The sequence below is a fragment of the Ceratosolen solmsi genome, unplaced genomic scaffold (assembly GCF_000503995.2).
Source record: "Ceratosolen solmsi marchali unplaced genomic scaffold, CerSol_1.0 scaffold6, whole genome shotgun sequence".
Classification (NCBI taxonomy): Eukaryota; Metazoa; Arthropoda; class Insecta; order Hymenoptera; family Agaonidae; genus Ceratosolen; species Ceratosolen solmsi.
Genome location: NW_011948414.1, coordinates 4,703,230 through 4,725,929, shown reverse-complemented (window position 1 = coordinate 4,725,929; position 22,700 = coordinate 4,703,230). Strand labels below are relative to the sequence as shown.

At 27.3% G+C, this 22,700-nt stretch overlaps 1 protein-coding gene across 1 annotated transcript; it reads right to left on the bottom strand.

Moving 5' to 3' along the window:
- Positions 1-7,271: 7,271 nt before the first annotated feature.
- On the bottom strand, positions 7,272-21,674 carry LOC105368371 (uncharacterized). Its single transcript, XM_011507377.1, has 8 exons — positions 21,333-21,674; positions 19,965-20,044; positions 16,326-16,560; positions 10,304-10,421; positions 9,730-9,874; positions 9,207-9,366; positions 7,894-9,055; positions 7,272-7,415 (listed from the first exon to the last, which is right to left on the bottom strand). Exons 1-7 carry the CDS (start codon positions 21,672-21,674, stop codon positions 7,982-7,984), a joined length of 2,154 nt encoding a protein of 717 aa, XP_011505679.1. The 3' UTR covers positions 7,272-7,415; positions 7,894-7,981.
- Between the last annotated feature and the right edge of the window lie 1,026 nt (positions 21,675-22,700).

Genomic DNA, 22,700 nt, shown 5'->3' with positions numbered 1-22,700 from the left:
TAGCAGCGATCCGACAAAACCCCCACCCATCCCCCTAGATAAAATCTTGAAAGATATGATTTCTCGTTGCCTATAAAAAGAAATCATACCGTTATACTCATTACCAGTATAAAGTATACAAATGCACTTAGGATATAAATTCTCCGTCATTTGAATTTGGATTTCTCAAACTATATGTATGTATCGTGTCCACAAATGATAACAATGATTTTTATTTAGAGTAATAAATTTATCTTGAGAATCGATTATAATGAAGCCAGGCCTGAAGAAAAGTAACATACCAACTAATCGTAGGATCACTGCTACATTAAAGTCACGAGCGAACATAGAAAATCATAAATCGTTTTACGGATGTATGGTACAGTGTGGTGGCCTTGTCCAGGTAAAATGTACAATACTTGTGCACGATGCGTAATACATGGTGACGTGTTAATTATTTGTTTGAATAAAATTAATGGAAATCTATATTAAAGGACCTACATGACAATACGGCTAAAATAATTATATTTGTAATTATAAAATTTTATTTTAAATAATCACTGAATAGCAGACACTGAATGATCGAATGAAACCGTAAGAAATTATCAGAGCTCCGAAATTCTCAGAATAAAGAGAAAGATTTTTTTTAATATTAATTATAAACGATAGTATATATTGTTATAATGAAAGTTCTCAGGTAGAGAGACTAAAGTAATAACAGATGGAAAGACATTTAATATGAAAATATTAAAAATTTCAATTGAGATACGAATTAATAAAATATTGATAAGATATATTTTTGTTTTTGGTTGATTAGAAAATTGAGAGAGTTTTTTAATCTTTTAAACAAATATAAACTATAGTGATATAGAAATCAATAATCTTGTTCGATTTTCTCATACTGCCGTCGCTACTAGACATAACATGTCTATTATAAATAGATAATGGATCTTTTATATTTTATATATTTTACTTCTCTTTTTAAAATTTTAATTACATTTCTTTAAACTTCAGTCTATTAAAAATAATAATAATAATAATAATTCTAAATAAAAATAAAAGAAAAATTGTTTTCTTTCATCAAATCATTAATGCATACATTTGTATTTGGTATAATTTTGGCATATTTTGGCAATTTTATCAATTTTATCAATTTTATCATTATTACTTTGATTTATCCATTCGGTAATTCAGTGCTGTGCTATTACCGTATAAAAAGAAAATATTGTTCCCACGCTTTATAAAGTATAATTTCACATCATTTTATATTGGAATGTAGATTATGGACTATGAATGTTTTTTATATGATTATTTTAAAAAATATATATATATAATCTCTTACATTTATATTCATACGTTTTGCGATTATATTTCTATTTAAGTTATTTTTCTGTTGTGCATCTGCATCACTATAGTTAACAATGGAACGCTCAATTTTTTATTTCGCTTTATCGTTATGGGAGCATAGATATGCTCTGTTTTTATAAATATTCATACATGACACGAATATGTTTGCGATCTACAAAACAATTGTAACATGAAAAATTGATGTGACTATAGTTTTTCCTTTACTACTCTCTCCGCGTATTAATTAGATCTGCTTTTTTGCTTTTATGCAAACTACAATGCAAAATAAATGCATGTTTTATTGATTTTGAGATTTTTAATATTAATGCTTGTGTAGGTAGGTGAATGCCACTGGTCGACGGTAAATTTAAATGTGCAAATCCTAGCCAGACGATTCAGATTATTCAGAGTAATATTGTTGTAGGAAAAAGATTGTTAAACTCCATAAAGGCATAAACGCAATATATGCATTCTCGAAAGATGATACGATAATTGTGGAATTTAATGTTTTCGCTTAGTCCACGAAATCGTATTGTCTGTGATAAATAAAATTTCCTTATACACGATTTCTGCGTGATCCAATGAACGTTGATTATAGAATAAGTATCATTTATACTATACGATCGTTTTATTTTTTATTTTTTGTAACGAATTGGCTAATTTGTATCTTTAAAGCCATCTCTGGTTGTCGAACAACAACAACACCCTTCCCTGTAAAAACCAACTCTGAACTAACTATAAACTACCTAAGTCTGAGCATCGAAAAATTGTTTAAACAAGAAAATACTTGCCTATTAGCAAATTAACTTGATTGTGAATTAAATATGTGATCGAATTGTGAAAGGAAAATAAGAATGATCCAACTCCCTCTGTGCCGTTGTAAACTTAAAATTGCCGCGCTATTATTGTTAACAATTTTTTTAATCAATGCCCAATTCAAATCCCTATATAGTTCGAGCGGCACATGTAACAAATATAAAATTAATATGGATATAAGTAAGAATTGTTTGTACAGTGTTGTAAGATTAATCATAATTTAAAATACCATCGAAGAAATGTACTAAAGTCTTTGTAAATAGCTATAATATGGTTTATATTTCAAATTCTTATCATGTAAATAATTAAATAAGTAAATTTTAATGTATGGGAACTTTTTTATTTAATCGATCCAATGTCACGCCCAAGCGCTTATCGATGTAATTTTTAAAAATGTAGTAAAATAAATTTCAATGAAACTTTAAGTAGAGTCTAATCAAATAATAGCAAATAAAAAATGTAAAAGTATCATTGGATAGACACAAGAAGCAGTTTTGTCTAAACCAAAGAATTTCAGGTCAATATCCTTGAAATACATCTGATTCCATTTCTAAAAATTATTCGACTAAATATCTTGTGTAATTAATACAAAAACTGACTTTCTAAACTGAAATCTCCGGCATATATATATATATATATTTTTTTTTTTTTTATCCAAGTATTTATGCGTTTCTTATTTTAGACTAAATCTATAGATCTCTCGTCATCATTATTAAATTCAATTCTGATTCTGAATGTAATTTACGGTAATTTTTTACTTTCATTATGCTTACAATTATTTATCAACTTGTGAGATCTACACGTTTAGCATTTTGCATGTCGCAAGTGACTGTTCATCGCAAAGATTAGTTATTCGTGAAACTCGCTCAAGCTTGTTATTAAAATATTAATATATTTGACCTTAGGCTCATGTAAAATTGTGCCTGTCCTATTCTAAAATCACGAATCTATTTGAAATTCTTTGAAAGCACACGCAATAATGATGATTATGAAAAATTTATAAAATCTTTATTTCTCTGTCCTTCTATTTTTTTCTTTTCCCCTTGTACACGCACTTTGTCACTCTCTCTCTCTCTCTCTCTCTCTCTCTCTCATCCACCCCCCCCCCACCCCCTACCCAGAGTATAAACTAGTTCAATTATTGAGAATCTTTTTTATTTCTTATTTTTTCTAAGCTTTTTGATTTTATAAGGTTTTTCCATCGGTATGAAGATGATTTGCAATAATTGGTAGATGCGTACCGATTACATACCTCCTCAATCAATCACTAATAAAATTTGATTGATTGCATTCATTGAGAGCAACTTATTTAGTTCTTTTCTGGTGAAAATATATAGAAATTATTTTCCCAAACTTACCATGAATTCTTCACCATAAATCGACAAATTTGAGAATCTTACACGCCTCTCGCCCTCGCAGCCGCCACCGCCCCATGAATTTTATCTACTTTCGATATTTGTAATCGTAAAAGATGCAAAATACTTATTTTCCAGAATTTGAACAAGTTAATTGTTGTTGTTCCCTTATTACTATTTTATTCACCATACCTATCCATCCGTTTATACGTTTTGACTTTTTCTTATTAGATTCACATAAATATGCAAGTATAATATTCTAGTAAAAAGTCAGACGAATATTCCGCCGTATTTAATACGCAAGAGGTATTCTGTATTAAATTTCAATGAGAATTTCAAAAAAAAAAAAAAAAAAAAAAAAATAAGAAAAACAACGACAAACATATTGCCTCCAAGTTTATCAATAATAAATAACGAATAATAATATTAACATATGTAATGGCTTTGAGTACTTTTGTAACTAGTTGAATATTTATAAAAATAAAAGAAATTGGAATATGTTAATTATCAAACATTAGGGGTTGACGGTATAATCCAAATACATTTCATTAATATATTTCATTGAACTACAAAGTTTTTCATGCTCAATCCTTTATTCCATTCTTTATTTTATATATTTGTATACATTACATAATTTTGACACATTTTTCAAGTACAACTTTAATACTGTTTTTCTCACAAGGAAATTCAATCTTCAAATATTGAATCCACATTGAAAACAATTGAATGAATTAATATTCATCCTGTATCACTATAATTTGCTTATTTATAATTCATAATAATTTTATATTTTAGCACGATACATAAATGGTTTTTATTTTTAACTTCTTTAGCTTTAATCTTTAAATTATTAATGTTGATTGGATGTCATGGTAAAAAATTATGCATTATTTCGTTAAAGTTTGAATATCTATGTGATATTATTTGAATTTTATAGTTATGAAAATTACAAAATTTACATCCTAATATTAACTTACAAGCAATGAAATAAACGCAAGCCAACCGAAATTTTTGACAAAAATTTCGAACAGTTATAGAATTTTTAATTCTTTATCATTACGATTAAAAAGGCGTTTAAAGGATAAATCATTTTAATTTTAATTAACGTAGCGCTAAATCGATTGAGATTTGTTAAAATATTCTACATAATTTTTTACCATAGACAATTCAACATATTATGCGTTAATATTTATTATACCTTTCACGTAATAAAAACTATTAATAACAATTATAAAATGTCTAGGACACACATAACAATAAACAATAAAGTATCGTTTATTTTTAATCAACGTGTTTCAATTAAAACAATCCAATTTTGACATGAATTTTTCAACGTATAAAATACACATCCTAAGCATTTTTCTTCAGCATGACATGTTGGAAAAATCATTGCTATTATATCAAATAATCTTTCTTATAAGAACTATTCAACAAATGGACTAATAAATATTTATAGTACTTAGGGTTCTATAAATAAACATCGAGGAAACTCCATTACCTGGACATATTATTAATTTGTTTTCTTGTTTATTGTACAAAAATGTTATTGTTAAAATCAAATCTAAAAAATAACGTATTTTAAAACGGATTTTTGTCTCTTAGCAAACACGAAAGATATGTGGAAAATATCATTACAATTTATTGTTTATCTTATTAGGTTCAATTGTTTAAAGATATACAATTTTTTTATTATCGTTACGAAGACTTGGTCATATATATATTTTCTATTTGTTTTTTTATTAACACTACAAATGTCACGCACAATATTTTTCTATTTAATATTTAAAACTGTTTTGTATGGATAAAAGTAAAGTATCTTTGTTCGATGTTAAAAGCAAAAGTCACATTTCAAAATTAATTAATAATAAATTTTTTTTTTTTTCGATATTTTAATTTTATTTTAATAATCGCAAACTATTTTGAATAATTTCTAATTTCTTTTACACATTTTATACACGACGATTGAAGAAAAATGTTTTAAAAATTTGACGAAGAATACTACTCCGACTTTTTCTCATTAAAAATATTATATTTAATTTTTGAATTGAATCACGTATAATTATAAATAATTATAAATAATTATAAATAAGCTTAACATATTATGTTCGGGAAAAATTTCATGTTCATTACTCCTACACGTTATTTAAGTGACATAGAAATTAGTTCCTATTCTGGAAATTTTAAACTATAAATGGTGATTCTAACGAATATATTTTATTTTCAATAATTTTACATTATCTGCCTTACGATCATTCTTAATCTCACTTTTTCGTCATTTCGTACATTTCAATAGCAATTGTTGTGCGTTTTATTTTATAATAAATTTAACAAAACTTCGATATGCTTTTAAGGAAAAAGATAATGGTAATTAAATTGTAATAGCAAAGAGCGAATTTTTGTATCAGTTTATTAATCAAGTGATGAGTAGTGTTATTTTTAGATTAACTAGAAAATATCAGAAACTCGCATTATTAATTATTTATATTATGAACTAAAATGAGATTTTAGATAAATTATAAGTAATAATTATGAATATGGTAATTTTTTTTTTTTTTTTTTTAGTAAATTATGCTTACTACTAATCACTAATAATTCGTGAATTTATATAGGCAGAATTACAATATTCAAAAATCTAAATTTTTATACATATTATGGATTTATGACAACCTCATTATAAAACTTATAATTAATTTAAGTGAATAATATACAATGAAGTATGTAGATATGCATGTATAATAAAAATCACTACGATAATACAAAATTATTTGAATGTATAATAATGTTTTAAAGCATTCGTCATTATTTATTAAAGTCTTTATTTAAATATTCAATTTTAGATCTTAAAATATTTCAAAACATTATTCCGAATGAATTAAAAAAAAAAAAAAAAAAAAAAAAAATAAAAAAACAGAGTTCAAATATTTTATTACATATATAACTAATGTAATTATCTTTATTGTATTTTCATACTTGTGACATAAGAGCTTTTATTGCAAGCACGCGGTAGTATATGTGTACAAGACTTCACAATAATGCGAAGGTAATTATCATATGTGACTAGAATTTTTTTTGTTTTTATACGCGTATTATAAATCGTAGTTCGTATGATTTTCCCTATATCGAGAAAAAGATGGGGGAAAAAAAAGAGAAAAAAAAACAAAGCTGTTTTTATTCTAGTCACGACGTTAAGTTCCTCTTTATCATATGGAAATTTTCATATTGTTAGTGAACAAAAGCACCAAATATCTTGAAACATAATTTTACCTTTTAAATATAAGTCAAAGAAATAAAAATAATAAATACATGTATTGTCAGCAAATAACACATTGTATACAAAATTCTAAAAATTTTTAAAATTACAATTACATTAAGCTATATTAAATCCTTGATGTTTATACATATTATTTTTACTTAATAAAGGCATATTACAGTGCAAGATTTTACTATTGAAAAATTCAAGGATTTATTTTTTATTTCATTTGTCGTTTTAATAATGAACTTTGCTTTAGGATATCAAAGTAAATAAATCGTCAACAGGTTTCGAAAAAAAATCTTTCAAGCAGATGGATAATGTTACATTATTTTCAATTATGTCAGAATTCCTTTTCTCTTCTATCTTCTTGGCTGTCGTTTCAAATTTATTAAAATAAGACTACCTAAAACATATTTAATAGTACATTCAGTTCCAATTTAATTGCCAAACTTTTATTGCACTTCTTGGCTATCCAATAGCCATTTTCTTTCCTTTTCATGCTTATGTCATTAAATTTATGAGTTAACATCAACTTATAAACATTCCAAAAAAATGATGAGAAATTTGTAATCTTATTCCTTGGTATGACCAAGACCTTATAAATTTCATGCGACCTTTTTCTTTGTTGTCTTTTTGATACGAGGTAAAGTGGCAAAACTGGAAATCTAAAAGAAAAGAAAATTGAATATTAATAAATTATGTCTATCCTCAACGATATATGTTTAAATTAAGGTTTTTAACACGTTAAGCTGAGCACTTCAACAATATGCTACACCATGAGTTTTAATAAAATAATTTTGTGTTAGAGAGTTAAAAAAAAATGATGTATCTACAATTATAATTTTTCATTGACTATGTGCATATTATACATAAATTAAAATAATGAGTTTTTCTTCTTCTTTTTTTTTTTTTTTTTTTTTTTTTTTTTTTTTTTAAATTTCGTAAAAGTACATATTATCATAATGTATAATTTATGTATAATTGTTCTTTAATATTAAATGAGTGAATATTGAAATGCAGAATCCAGAGTTAATCTAATTTAGTCGTTGTATTTCTGTAATTATTAACATGTTCGTCGTTAAAGTAAACTGCAATGGAAAACGCATTAGTTATTCATATCAGCACACTATAAATTATTCATACGGTTCGTTTGGATTAATCTTCAAAAGCCTCTCGAAAGAAACAAGAAACAATGTAAAAGATGAGAGAGTTGAAGCTAGAGTAGATATTCTTAAACAATCGTTTCATCATTATGAATCATCTCTGAACAATGATCTTTAATATCTTTTTCCGTGTTAGGTATCCGGGATGCTGGAACGTCGCAGTCAATGCTGTCAGATTTCAAATTGACGTACGTATCTCCTTCGCGAGATTTCGTTCTCTCTTCGTTGATCGCTTCTAGTATAACAGTGGTTACATCCAATTCACATTTGACACTCTCGTGGCTACCAGATCTAGATATCGATGGCTCCGAAGTAACAGATTTTAAGTCCTCGTCCTTATCTTTGTGGAAAGCACTGTGGAACATGTTCTTGGGTATTGTCAACAATTTTGAAAAACTTTCCTTAGCTCCGACTTTGGCGTTGTTTGCCTTCTTTCTTCGCTTGATCACTGCACCACCCACTGTATCATTACCGGACGAACTTTTGAATCTTTCTGCTTTTATGACTAGTGTGGCTTTCAGTGCTTTTTCCTCTTCTTCCTCGTCCTTCGTCACTATTGGTATCTTCGGAGCTGGTTTCTTATTGTACTTGCCAGCTCGTTCACTGCAATCGGAATTACTCCTAGAAACACTTCGACTTTCGTTTGCATCTAAAAAAGTGATGGTCTTCCGATTCATAGGACATCGAATATTCGTTAGCGTATTGTTTAGCTGATATAAATTTTCCTGGGATGAAACTATGGTAGCTACTACTTTGTTCGCATTTTGTAATAATTCATTTAGCTCGTCGAGCCTATCGGAACAAACATCATTATTGATCTGTTTAGAATCTATTGCAATGCTCTTTTCACTGGATTGTTTCAGTTTTTCCTCCTCGACCTTGATATCAATTACTGAATTTGCTGTATCCTTTGGTTCTTTATTCATCGATTTTGCGCATGGAGGATCGGATTTACGTGTCGAACTATTATCAGCACTATCATTGACATTTTGACAAAGCTTTAACATATTCGTGTTATCCACGCTTTTCGAAAAAAACGATAATATTTTATATCGCTGATCGATACTCAAGTAAGATAAAGGATTTACACTAGAAAGTTGTTCGATGTTTTTTGCGTGTTCATCTTCTTGCACTTCATTGACCTTCAAATTTTTACGAAAAGTCGTTTTTTTTACAAAGACAATTAATTAAAATTTATCAAATTTTAAATTACCTTATGAAATACAAATTTATGGATAAATCAGAATTTTATATCCCTATAAAGTTCAAAAGAAAAATTCAAAGAAACTTTACCTCCGTTGCTTTTTTCGGGACTGATCTTGGCTTCGTGCGGTTCCGACCTCCAATACTAGCCGTCCTGACTAGATGCTCATTGTTTATCAAATTCCTTTGTGACTGCAATGCCTCCCCGCTACTATACCCGCTCGATATATCATCCGATGACTTTATATTTCTGAAAATCATCACGAACACAGTGCATCTATTTATTTTCAAAAATTAAAAAACAATGGCAGTTTACATTATAATGCTAAAGCTCGGATTTCTAAGTAATCTCGCATTAAAAATGACTATCGTAGTACTTCAAAGCCGTATTCGACTGAAACTCTGCTCGTTATATAAATTGTCGTTATTTATTTAATTTTTGCTTTGTGTATGAAACAATTACTTGAGCAATTTATTTAACGAGATAAAATTCGTGCCAATTCCCTTGTGCATATTCATTCCAAAATACTTAGTTTTTAGAATTGAATTCCTACGTATTATATAATGTAACTATAATAATGAAAATGTAAATCGATTGAAAGGGTAAACTTACGCTAAACTACCAACGGGATCCCTAAAACTTGACTTCCGCATCTCCAAATCTACCTCAGAAAAATACATGTCCATTCGATTATTGCTCGATTGAGTTCTTCGTGGACTGTATCCCCGTCTTCCACCTCTGTCTCTTCGACGAGGTTCTTTAATCGTTAAAAATATATTATCCATAAAACATCCATCGCTTATAAATTAATGTAAAAATGGAATAAACAATGTTGTAAATATATAAGTATTCATATTTTTAATTAAATTTTATATTTTAATGACTATATATATATATATATATATATTATACTTTTAAATATTAATCCGATAGATCGATTAATTATTCAACGAGTTTTTCATGGAATATTTTATTGATAAGATTTATTAATTTTTGTATTGTTAAATCTAAGTAAAGATTATCATTTCGTAGATGTAAGAAATTTTTTTTTATAAATAACGTACTTCATTATTTGGAATTTTGAATATTTCTGTAGTTTTGACATTTACTCTACACTATATTACCAACTCTGTTATTTGAAATTATTATCTTATTATTATCTACTTAGTAAATTGAATAAAATTACCGTCTAAATCAACCTCATCGGGTGACTGCTCTGTATTTTGATTCTCATCCTCTTTCCCGCCTGCCAAATCACTCAAGCTGTAACTTTTTCTTAACTGCTGCACCAAACCACCACCTCCCTATAAATGATTAAGTCCTATGAGTTTCCAGAACAAAAATTTGTTATAAATAATACTTTATTTACACTAGATAATTCATAAATTTCCTTTATAATAATCCATTGTGTTCTAATCATTGATATTATTATATTTTTAACATATTATCCAATTTCAACAAGCTACTTTATCATAAAAATTATTGCTTTTAAGACATTGAACATATCCTATTGAAATTATCCTATAAAAACTCACTATTTTTTAAAGGGATTATTATCATTATCATTGATATTTAATTAACTGAACAATATTTCTATTCAAAAAAACGATTACAGTAAAAGAAAATATCCACAGTAATCGAGTAATTGATGCATATATAATATAAAATATTAATTTATTAATAAAAAGCATAATTTTGTCATAATAAATTATTTAATGGTGCGATATGTGCCATAGTTAGAATGAAGAGTCTAGTGTCTACTTCGATAGTAATATGTTAATATTATTAACACACAAATTTATACTGATTATTATAAAAAAACAATGAGTTTTTGAAAGACATTTGTCAAACCTACAATTTTAAATTTTTAAACCAAACGCCACGATGAATAAGTTTAAAATTTTCATAAAATTTCATACTTTAGTTCTTATAATACAACAAAAAAACAATATTAATTGGACAGTACTAATACATTATATAAGAAATTTGAAAATACATTCGTGCAAGTCGCCGAAATAAAAATAAAATATGTAATAAATGAATAAGTGTGATAAACTAAAAATAAAAAAATAAAAAGCTTACCAACAAAAAAGTTAATGTGTTATCGGCCTTCACCAGTGCTGAGTTTCTAAATTTCAATCTTCACGAATCTTTTATTTAATACTAAAATTTCTTGCACATAATCAGCCTTAAATTTAATTTTTAATTCATTTACAGCAAACTTAGTCTGATGAATAATTTTTATTAAATTAATCAAAGCCAATTACATTTTTCGTTAATAATTATTTTCTTATTGGCAGTATTTTTTTTTTAATTTGACAAATTTAGCAATTACTTTATGTTGAAATACAATTAATTTCAATTAATAGCCTTTTGCAAAAACAATAGTAGTAATAATAGTAGTAATTGGATTGCAAGGAATAGAAGCATTTGGATGGTGGCAAAGTGAATTAGGTATACTAAATTAATAAAATGCATATTTATTTTTCTGATAGAATAAGAAGAAAAAAAGTAATAATTGTTATAAATGAAAACTTCGAAAACCAGTAATCTTTGGAATTCTTCTACTTAATAATAATACTATAAAAGTACCACCAATGTATGAATTCAGATGTAATTCGCTTAGTTTAACGAAATTCATCAGATTACATAAACGCATAAGACAACAATTAACATCTATGCAAAATAATAAGTTTATTAAATTAATCTAATGCAATAACTTTTTTCATACAATAATAAATATATCTCCATTGTATTAACAAAAAATTGCTCTATTGTTTATGTTATTTGTAAATAATCTTTAATCATTTACAATATCAAGATGTTATTGAAAAAACGCCAAAAAAAAAACATTTTCCACTTCAAATTTATTAACTTTGTAATTTTTTTCATATACGTGATAAAGCAATTTTTTGTCAAGGTACTTTTATCACAACTTTTACTATTATCTGTAACAAACAATACACACAAATATAATTATATAAATATCCATTCTTTAAGGCACACTTGTGGCAACTACATATGAAGGCAGTATATTATGTTTTTTCTTTTTCTTTACTCGTATTAATATTATGGCACTCGAAAGTTTGCACACAATACATCTAGTAAATTTCTATTTCTAATAAAATTTCTATAAAATCATCATTTCAATATCAAGTGTACATAGTACTTCATTCGCGTGTAATACAATATTTCATGATATTTTGTGCATTGATAATCTATTTATTAGTAAAAATTGTAAGCGCTTATTTTGCTTCTTTTACTTTTATGAAAAAAAAGTGTAAGCTTCAATTTAGATTATCGAATATGAAAAAATTTAACTATATTATTTCAAATACCTTCGTTCATAAATTTTTTTCATGATCATGCAATTTCTTACACTTTCCCGTTTAATTATTTTGTATCAAGTAAAGAAACACGAGTAAATTAAATTGTTAGATTTGATCGATCCCAATTATGAATTACATTAGCATTCCTATGTAGCCTCCGCATATTATTAATGAGTTACTTATACATATATATATTCGACTAGCTTATATAAAAATCAACTAAAATAAATGATAAACACGACGAGAAGTAATTCTTAAAAATTAATGCTTTTTTTTTTATTTTTTTTTTATATTTTTTTTTCTTTTTATTTTTTTTAAATCGCGAATACAATAAAAAAAAAATTAACTTTTTCATAAACTATAAAAAAAACTTTTTTTCAATCTATTTTGTTTGATCGTTGATATTCCAATTTCAGTCTTTTAAACGTCCATTTATACTTGAAAGTACAATTCATAATTCTTCATCGCGTATGTAGTCCATTAAAACTATAACGATATCAAAGCTTCATGAACTCATCATATGAGAAACGAATGACTTTAGTCACTTGCAAAAAATATTGATAGAATAAAGATTGGTGTCCGAACATTATGTCACATGTCAAACCGAATACATTTGTTTAATTATCAAGACGTTGTTCATAGTTTATGCAATTAAGTTATAGTAGTATTGTAAATTATCGATCGCAACGGACACCTTACACTAGCACTTAAAAATAGAGAATTCATTCGTATGAATAGAAAAAAAAAAAAAAAAAAAAAAAAAAAAACATGAAATAAAAATCATTTGGAGATAATTATTGATTAATCATTGAATTTACTTTAAATATTATTTAATAAATATAAATTTAATTCAATTTTCATCCTTATTTAAATAAGTTACAATTTACTAAGTGAAAAAGAGGATTTATAAATATATATTTAAATATAATTTTTATGTAGCTCGGGTCATTTCTTACGGCAAAAAAAGAAAAAACAAAATAAATAAATATATACGAAAGAAAAATGAAAATTTTGTTTATTTTAATGTTAAATTGCTCTCATTTTCCTTGAAACTATCGCATTTAATCGAATTAACTTCTTTTTATTTATACATTATCGATTCCTTATAAAAGTAATGCGTGAAAGAAAAAAAACTCATTACACTGTTGGATTAATTCGGTATGAAAGTACAAAAAATTCAGCGAGAGAAAATCACACGAGACATATTTATGTGAAAAATTAACTTTCGTTAACTATCATCTATATAATGTATGGATATAATTTTTCTTGCATATTAAAAAATTAAGAGTAGCGATTACAAATTGAGTTTCATAAAATTTTCTTCTCTTTTCTCATTTCCTTAAATGTAATATTGCGCCAATTATTGTACGGAGCAAAATTATTTGAAAAACCAAAAAAAAAAAAAAAAAAAAAAAACAACAACAACAACAACAACAAAAACGAAAGAAAGAAAAAAAAATAGGAAAAAAAAATATTATCGCTATAAATTTCAGAATACAAAGTTTACGAGAGTACAAAATTATAAAATCTTTCTTCGTTTATTCATATTATTTTTAAATTTATTACATCATTTTTATAACTTGCAGAACTTCAATTTCCATGCAAAATGACTGCTAACAATAAAGAATTCCCTTATGTATTTTACCGACACTTAGGGTTTAGAACGACTTGTACATTGCTCGACTTTCACCAAAAATTGAAACTTTAGTTGCATTAAAAAAACGTAATACGAATGCCGACCGTAAGTATCTTATAATAATATGTTTGTGTAATTTTATAATATCTCGAGCGTTGATATACATGATCCATATAGCAACGAGAAAAATAAATTGATGAATTTCCATCGTAAAACTTTTGACGATATCTCATTTAATGAACGAAATGGAAAGTTTTATGACAAACTCAAAAAAACTGTTTAGTTAAATGTGACCAAAAATGTTGGTAAAATAGTACACATCATCATCTCCTAATCGTATAGCCACTCGTCGTAGTCGTCTTCACATTTCATCCAGTTGCTCTGGCTACGAGTTCTGGGCTTCCTGAGCGTCGCCGATTTATCTTTGTTTCTATTGCGCTTGCCAACGACCTCGGTGTTCCTGAGGGTCCCGGACTTATCTCGGTTTTTATTCCGCTTGCCGACGGCTTCGGGGTTCTTGAAAGTCTCCGCTTTATTCTTGTTTTTCTTCAGCTGGACGACGACTTCGGGCTTCTTAAAGTCGGCTTGGTCAATACTGCTGTTATTCGTATAAATCGACATATTGTAATCCATGTTTATATACTCGTCGATCGCCTCCTGCGGTTCGTCACAGTTGCCGACCTTAATATTAAATTCCTCGCTCCTAGTTCGCCTTTGCGTCCTGCACCGAGCCATAGTTGTCCTCGAGTTTGGCCCGTCTGTCTCCGAGAGGGAAGTTGAAACTCTGCGTGTGACTGAGCTGGAAATCGCCGAGTCTAATTGGCTGGCGTCCAGTGAACCATTTGGTACGACACTCGGGAGATTCTGAGTTTGGTTGGTTTTTTTTTGTTTTTTTTTTGTTTTCGAATTTACGCGATTGGTTAAGATGTCGCAGATGATCATTATTTTTTTTTTTTTTTTTTTTTTTTTTTTTTTTTTTTTATTGTTAGAAGGCGAAACATACGATGCGGTACACAATACATTAAGTGCAGGTTTCGTTGATGGCGTAGATGGCATAGGAGTTTTTTTGACAAACAAAAAGAAAAAATGAAGAAAGCAATGAAATTAGTGAATTAAGCACAAAAAGTATTTTTAATTATGCAAGAGTTTAGACGGTTTTGGAATATTTTTAGCTTGTATGTATGATAGCTCATAGAATCTTGTTTTATCGTAAAATATTTTATTGGATTCATAAATAAAATGTTTAAACACTAAAGGCAAACTGTATATATTTTATTGCCCTGTGACCTCAACAATTTTAAAATTAATTTAATTTAATTAAAAAGTAATCACATGTCAATGAATAAATATACTTTAATAACTATGTAATTTTACAAATATTAACTTATATTTTATATTTTGTTATATATTATTTATTCCTGTGAGTTATATTATTTATTCTGTATAGCTATAAATCTGTATTTAGCTACATTTTAATCTGAATATTTTACAATCGAATTGGCATTTCGTAAAATTACTAAAATCCCAAAGAATTTGTATACTTTAAATGAATTTATTATTAAGTTGAATTTTATAATAAATAGCTTTGCCACGTTGATAAAAAAAAAAAAAGAAGACCTTTATAATGGCGAATGTAACATTACAATGGATCTCTTGTAAAAATGTGTTTGTACACACATCATCTTGTACATAGCTGATAATTTGTTCGCGTTAAGAAAAATTATATCGAAAAAAAAAACCAGAATATTTTCATTCTAATATAAAATGTTATTTATTTTACAATTTAATCAGACACTTCCTTATCAAATCACCTTTCGAATAATTTAAGTTATTTAAAATATCTACAGCATCTATACAATATTTAATTACTCTGCGATTGGATATATCGAATCGATCGATTTTAAAAATTAATTGATTCTCGAAATTTTTTGACAATTCCTTCTCTCTGCCCATACGTTTTATCTTCTAAATTTCCAGCGGCTATATAACGATTATTTTGCTGTATAATCGGTATAGTCGACGTAAACAACAATCCAACAAAATATTTTTACAATCGAAAACAAGAGAAATGATAAATAAACACACAAAACTGATAAAATAACAAAACAATAACATAAGACAGGGGCATTGACAAATAAGTGAATAAAAATTCTGAGAATGGGTGGAGTTCAATATTCCAAGATGTTGCGGTTATCATATAAATGGATTGATTTGTTCAAGTACGCATAAGCAACAATTGGTACCTTGATGGCGGTCTGCATGAGGACAGTGGTCGCGTAGTTGACGCTCTTGGTGCCGAGCTGGACGACGGCCGCGTAACCCTGCTCGGTCGCCCTGGCGAGGGCCTCGTCGATCTCGGCTTCGCGACGACTAAGTGCCGGATGCACGAAGCGTCGGTAGAGGATGCTCGAGCCTTTGGTCGCGGGACTCAGCAGCCATATTACCAAGATTATTTTTATCTCGTAGTAAAAGGGGAGCCTGCGAAAAGTAGAAGATACATTTACAATAAATGAGCTGTCTGGAACTTGTGAAATCTTAATGGAAATACGAAGAGTTGCTTGCTTGGAGCAAGGTTGAGTTGCGCAATCTTACCTAGAAGATTTTTAATCGAGTAACGTACGAAGCTTTTCGATTTAACTCTAAAGCTACGTGGACACCTTGTCGCACGTGTAAAAATTGAAAATTGCAACTCTATTCGTAAATCGTGCTCGATAAACCTGCTATTCTTGATACTATCCATTTTCAAAATAGGCAATGCTACTTCATCAATTAATTGCCTTCGATGACAATGAAATGCCAATAATTTAGGTAATAAATTTTCATATTCCAATTACCGACTTAAAAATCCATTTTCCTCAATTTTTCAATTTCTTATTTAATATTCATTTAATTAATTAAGAATTAAATGCCAATCACATTACTTATACTCATAGCCGATAATATAATATGATGATTGCATTAATGGATTGGTCGTATGGGGTTTTTTGAAAAATCGATTTTTATTTTACTTAATCCGTAGTTTTAGAGCGTACAAAAAATATTCTTATAAATTGGTGATGTTTCTGTTTTTAAATCCCATTATTCAAAGCTGGTTAGTGACTTAATAGAGACATTTTTTAAATATAAATAATAGATATTATTTTGTTTTATATTTCAAATTCTATAGCGAGACTGTTTATCTTTATTTTTCTGTATTTTCAGAATTTCCAAAAGACAATAAAAAGAATCCTCTAAGAATTTCAAATTATTGCATAAGAATTCACATTTTTTCAGCCATTAGTAGCTTTAAAAAAAATCTAATTTTCAGAATCAAGCAATAAATTATAAGTATTCATACATTTTTAAGGCGACACACGCAGTAACATAACCTCTTAAGGAATGATAAAAATTTTTTTCGTACCTAAACTATTTACTACTTATGCTTCTAACACTATCAAAGATCCAATTTTGAGTAAAAAAAAAAAAAATTAATTTTTCAATAATTCGACAATACCCAATGTATCGACATCAAATATTCTGTATAATAAAATCAATATAAAGGTAGAAATTTTTATTTTTTTGCTTAACAAAAATTCTTGCAAATAACAAGCTACAGTAATTATTATACATTTTTATAGTTTTAAATATAAAATACAACAAATAAACAGAAAATTTAACAAATGTAAAACAATATACAATTGTTTTTTTTTTAAGTGCACCGTAGTTTTCCATTACGAATTAGCACATTTGTATTATCTGAAAATTTACAAAAAAACTTTTGAACTAAAAATAATGTAACGAAATTAACTTATTGTATATATATTCCATTTAGTTTTTTTTTCATCTTTTTTTGTAAATGTTAACTGAAATAAATAGCAAAAGCAAAAGATTAAGAATAATTATTCTTAAAAATCCAATTATATTTAACTAGGCCCGCATAAAATAAAATACCATTTTCCAAGTAACTATACATTATTCTTCGAAATACAATTCATGATAATACTAAATCTCTAAATATTATTCTACGCAATTGAAAAATATAATTTCTATAATAATAATTTCGATGGTTACATTTATAAAATTATTTTAGTAATTCCTTGGTAAAAGTTTTCATTAAAAGTACATTAACCTTATTCATATTATTTTAATTTGCTTCGGCATAATTATAACATAAATGTCTATTACTGCAATAAAATAAAGAAAAAAATTTTCAATGTTTTATTTTATTTACTAATATTTCCATAAAATTATAATTATCATATATATATATATATTTAAGAGAACCGAGCATATTTTATAATAATTATAGTTGTTGGGAATTAGACTAAACACAAATAATTCTTTGAAATAAACTCTTAACGTATATAATACAAATATTAGGATAATAAAATTATTCTCTTTCTATAGCACGCTGTTTTTTTTTTTAAATAATACAATATCGTAGTGTTATTTTTTATTTAAATTTTTAAAAAATATAATATTTAATTTGATGATAAACAGAACAGTTATATAATTTAAGAAAACCTAATTCGATAGAATAAAATGTTTTCTATGAAAAAAAAAAGGTTAGAAATTTACAGCCTTCTATACTTTTATTCTATACTAATGCGACGACTAATCAACAAATAGAGATTTCATTATCTGGCCAATAGTGAGAAAATTATTAAAAATTTAATAACGGTGCCTCTACGTAAGTGCTGAAGTAGATTTTCAGTTTTACCGGATGCCGTATCGTATATTCATAAGAGCTTCGTATGCGCGTATGAGACACGGATATATACAAGAATATTAATTTAATTTCTCATTACTCCAACTATTAATACAGTAACATTTAAGCTGTGAATTTAAAGTTACATAATTTAAATTCAATGAGCCGCTGAATATATTTTCGCTAAAAAATAAAGTGATTCCAACTCTGTTGTTCAATAATAATTGAATGATAATTATCGTAAGATACATTATTGTTGTTGATGGTTATTTTAAAAAATTGATAAAGTTTTGATGATGCACGTGTGATTGAAAATTTGAAAAAGGGAATGACCGATGGAAAATTCATAGAGTCATGGCCACTACGAAAACAATGTTATCTAAGAAAGTAAATAGCTACAAAACGCCAAAAGAATTACAAAGTTCTCCCAAAGGCGATAAACAGGAGGCACTTTATTGTAAAATAAAGGGAATAGAGAGATAAAACTGCCTTTTACGCCGTTCGAAGCAATCCATTTTCACCGCACGCTGATGAAATAACACGAATATTCTATTCAAAAGCGTTAAAAATAAAGAAGAAAAAATTCATTTTAAAATAGAAAATTAAAAAGAATAAGCTGTAATTGTTTTGATTTCGTAATCATAACTATAACATTTATAATTAATTGATATAATAAGTTTCGTTAATATTCCTTTAAATTTTACATGCAAGCTATCTTAATTTGGAAATCTGTACTTCATCAGATATTTAATAAAGTTTAATTTTAATGACATTAGAGATTTTTACAAAATGACGATTTGTTTTCTTATCGTTAGGTCCTCGTTTATGCTTAATTATTAAAATGTATGTAAATAAATAAATAGTATAACAAAAATGATCAAACTAACGAATCTTGACCAAATTCCAAATCGAATAAGATTAAATCATTAAGAATATTTGATTCTCTGAACTAATAATATGGAACATTATGGACAACAAATGTATAATGTCATATTTATTATGAATATGAATACAATTTCTCTAAATTGACAACGATGCAAAAACGTTCTTATCTGCGTAACATTTATTATGTAGGAATAACATACAAGTGTTACGCGCGAATTTAACGTACAAAGAATTCATTGGCAATTTATCCCGTTTTATAATCTCTCGAAATGATTCGTAATTATTTTGTATCGATGCAAGACAAACTTACCAAAAACTCAAAAACATATCGGTGAATATTTCGGCCGATGTGAAAAGTGCAAACACAATCCAATACATCATCCATTTTACCTGCGAAAGCAATTAAACCATGTTTTACTAATATATATATATATATATATTTATTTATTAATAAAGAAAAAAATTATAATAATAAATTTAACGAGAAAATCATTTGTAAACATTAGTAAAGTATTAATAATAAAAATTGTTTATACCCTCTCACTATATTTTATAAAAAAAATTATGCTTTTAATTCAAATACTAAAATCATATTAATTAAATTATTTACTATTGATTTAAAAATTTTCATTTCAAAGGTAAAATATAAATATAAAATATATAGAAGATAAAATATCTTGTCTACTTTTACTTGGCTGACACGGCGTTGGGATAATTTCAATAGCAAGATAGCATAATTTAATATTTACCGTTCATTAAATGTTATATTACAAAAATCTTATCTTCATTAGAATTTTCATACCCGTTCTTATCTTCTTTCTATTTTATATAACTTGCGTGAAAATTTTTTACATTCGTCTACTTTAAAATTTTTTACACGCATTATTTGTACAGCTGTATATTATCGATGATAGTATTTTTCAAAATTAGATATTGTTCAAATGTAGATGTTAAAATGTATAAATGATTATTAAGGAATACCAAGATAAAATATTATCCTTATATATTATATATTATATGCTAATGGCGAATGTAATCGAACGTTTAAATGTTTTTAGATTGCCGATTGCCAAAGTGGCGGCTTCTTATATCAATTATTGGCGAGGCTTTAAAATCTTTATTTATTAATAAAATTAATTCATATATTTTTTTCAATTCTTTCGTTGTTACTTTAAGTACATCTCATGAATAAATATTGTCTAAGGTGAAAAATATTTTTCAATAGAAAGTATAGCTAATCATTTACTGATATATAATTTATTTCAATAAGAAAATCAATGAATGAAGAAAAAAAAACCTATTCAAGAATTTCATAGGTTCAAAGTGGTTTGATAATAATAAATGCCAATTTAATTGAATTACAATTAACACGTATAATACTGTAAATGCAAAAACATTTATTGTTCCGACATACATCAAGAATAACGGCTCGTTTATTCATATTTGAAAGAAAAAAATAAAAAAAAGAAAAATAGTTTTTTAAATACCTCTGAATCTTAATTCTCCTCAACAATGCAACAATGAATAAATAAATATGTGAACAATTTTCAAAACAAACCTATCTTACCGATTGAAAATAATTGCAATTAAATGAAAAACAAGTTGCAATATTAAACCGATGTTGGAGATTGAAATTATCATAAAAAAAGGCATGAAAAGTAAAAGGAGAAAAACTCACGTATTCCTTGACATTCTTTGTCCTCACGGCCTTGTACGATGCATAGGCAGGATATAGCGTGCCAAAGACAAGTCTGAAAATTGGATAAATGAGGAGATAAGTGATAGCGTTAGGCATAATCACGATCAAGATGAGCGTAAACACGGTGACGTTCTCCAAAGTGAGCCTGATGGGCATTGGCATAATGATGTCGTAAGCCCACATCGCCAACTTCTTCACCAATAGCCACGAGAAACTCTCGTCCTTACTTTCCTGAATATACAGATTGTGCTTCGCGAAGAAGTCGGGGAGCTTCCACTCGCCCGCAAACCTCTCTGGAGTTGTCCAATTGCACTTGGTCATCTCGAGCAGTGGCTTTAATTATTCACGAGGACGTGAGTCGATTGGAAGGCTGATTTCCGTTGTCTGTCATCCATTCCGTTGCTAGTCAACGTTTATCGCTATATCAGCTTATTCTCTCTCACTCTGGCCCCGTCGGCATACACAATGCTCTTAAACCGATAATTTTACAAGAAGATGAAAGACAGCTGTTACGTGCCACGCTCTCAAGTAAATATTTTTATTTTACTCGGAGTGATGATTTATTCCCCCTCAAAGATTGTTTTGCCTAACATGTGCTAAGGAGTCATATTGCAAGATCTACGTGACTACTACGTGGCTACTACGTGGCAGACTATAGGAAAAATATCTAACCTCTTTCTCTCTTAGCTTCTTCAGCATTTATAAGATATTATTTTATTTTTTTTTTTTTTTTTTTTTTTTTTTTTTTTTTTTCAGGATGCATTTACTTTTATTTTATATAATACATCGATCGAGTCATATGAAATTATGAAGATTCTAAAATAATCACATATGGTGTTTGAAGATCAAATGCTTCGACCGACAAATAAGTTTAAGATACACGAATGATGTGTCACTGAACTTACAATTAATATTTTACTCAAAATAAATATCATTATCTCATCCAATTGTGGCTAATTTTTCAAGGTCAGAATGATGTGAAGTAAATTTTTTAGCTTTAAAAGACAAGCGAATCATTGATATGAGAAATAATACTAATCATAACGAGAAATTTATTGTTTTAATTTACCGATTTTCTTTTAAACACTTAAGAGCACATAAAGTACTCGTTAATGTTTAATGTGTAATGATAATTTATTCATCTTCCATTCACCTCAGACTTTTCACATGTTCACTCTTGCACATTCAAACAACAATAATGTGCTGTTTTTTTTTTTAAACGTTTTAATGAAATTTTTGAGAAATTTTTATGTTTGCGGCTTATTTTAATATCATCATACAAATATAAATCATTAAAAGAACGCGTATTACCATTCGTTTTCAACTTAAGATTACTTAGTTGTCCAA

Excerpts from the sequence above, each read along its gene's own strand:
- LOC105368371 (XM_011507377.1), bottom strand. The coding sequence starts at position 21,674 with ATGACCAAGTGCAATTGGACAACTCCAGAGAGGTTTGCGGGCGAGTGG. Across the intron at positions 9,875-10,303 it reads CGATGAGGTTGATTTAGACG|AACCTCGTCGAAGAGACAGA; the intron begins GTAATTTTATTC and ends TAACGATTAAAG. Across the intron at positions 9,367-9,729 it reads GATCCCGTTGGTAGTTTAGC|AAATATAAAGTCATCGGATG; the intron begins GTAAGTTTACCC and ends GATGATTTTCAG.